The sequence below is a fragment of the Calidris pugnax genome, unplaced genomic scaffold (genome assembly GCF_001431845.1).
Source record: "Calidris pugnax isolate Ruff unplaced genomic scaffold, ASM143184v1 scaffold564, whole genome shotgun sequence".
Taxonomy (NCBI): Eukaryota; Metazoa; Chordata; class Aves; order Charadriiformes; family Scolopacidae; genus Calidris; species Calidris pugnax.
The window spans coordinates 165,518-165,875 of NW_015091351.1; the positions used below are offsets into that span (position 1 = coordinate 165,518).

General features: G+C 61.7%; 2 protein-coding genes across 2 annotated transcripts in view; one reads left to right on the plus strand and one right to left on the minus strand.

Moving 5' to 3' along the window:
* POLR2I (polymerase (RNA) II (DNA directed) polypeptide I, 14.5kDa) overlaps nucleotides 1-88 on the plus strand; it is a gene marked incomplete at its 5' end in the record, with an annotated part of 4,104 nt that extends 4,016 nt beyond the window's left edge. The window contains one exon of the mRNA XM_014961121.1: nucleotides 30-88. Within this exon, the coding sequence (XP_014816607.1) occupies nucleotides 30-88 (59 nt within the window). The remainder of the gene's footprint in view (nucleotides 1-29) is intronic.
* WDR62 (WD repeat domain 62) overlaps nucleotides 67-358 on the minus strand; it is a 14,727-nt gene continuing 14,435 nt past the window's right edge. The window contains exon 27 of the mRNA XM_014961122.1: nucleotides 67-339. Coding sequence (XP_014816608.1) covers nucleotides 202-339 — 138 coding nt within the window. The 3' untranslated portion in view covers nucleotides 67-201. The remainder of the gene's footprint in view (nucleotides 340-358) is intronic.

Here is a 358-nt window from a genome sequence, read left to right on the forward strand (position 1 = left end):
ACAACACGGGGGTGTTTGGGGGGGGGAAGCTCCAAGCAGGAAACCAGAGAAAAAACATACATCTGAGAGCTCCCAAAACACCAAATAAAACCCCCAAACACCAAAAAAACCCACAAAACAACAACATCACAACATCCACCCCCGCCCCCAAAATTGAACTGGGGGGGGGGCGGGGCCCCCGATACCTCGGTGCCAAACGTTTCAGGGGGGCTGCCCTCCAAGCTGGGGTCCCTGGGGGCCGGGGGGGCAGGAGCTCAGCTGGGCTTCCATCCAGCGGAGAAGGTTGGCCAGCGCCGTCAGGGCCTCGGTGGCCTTGGTGGCCTCAGCGTGGAGGGTCATCTGCGGGGTCGGGGGGTGT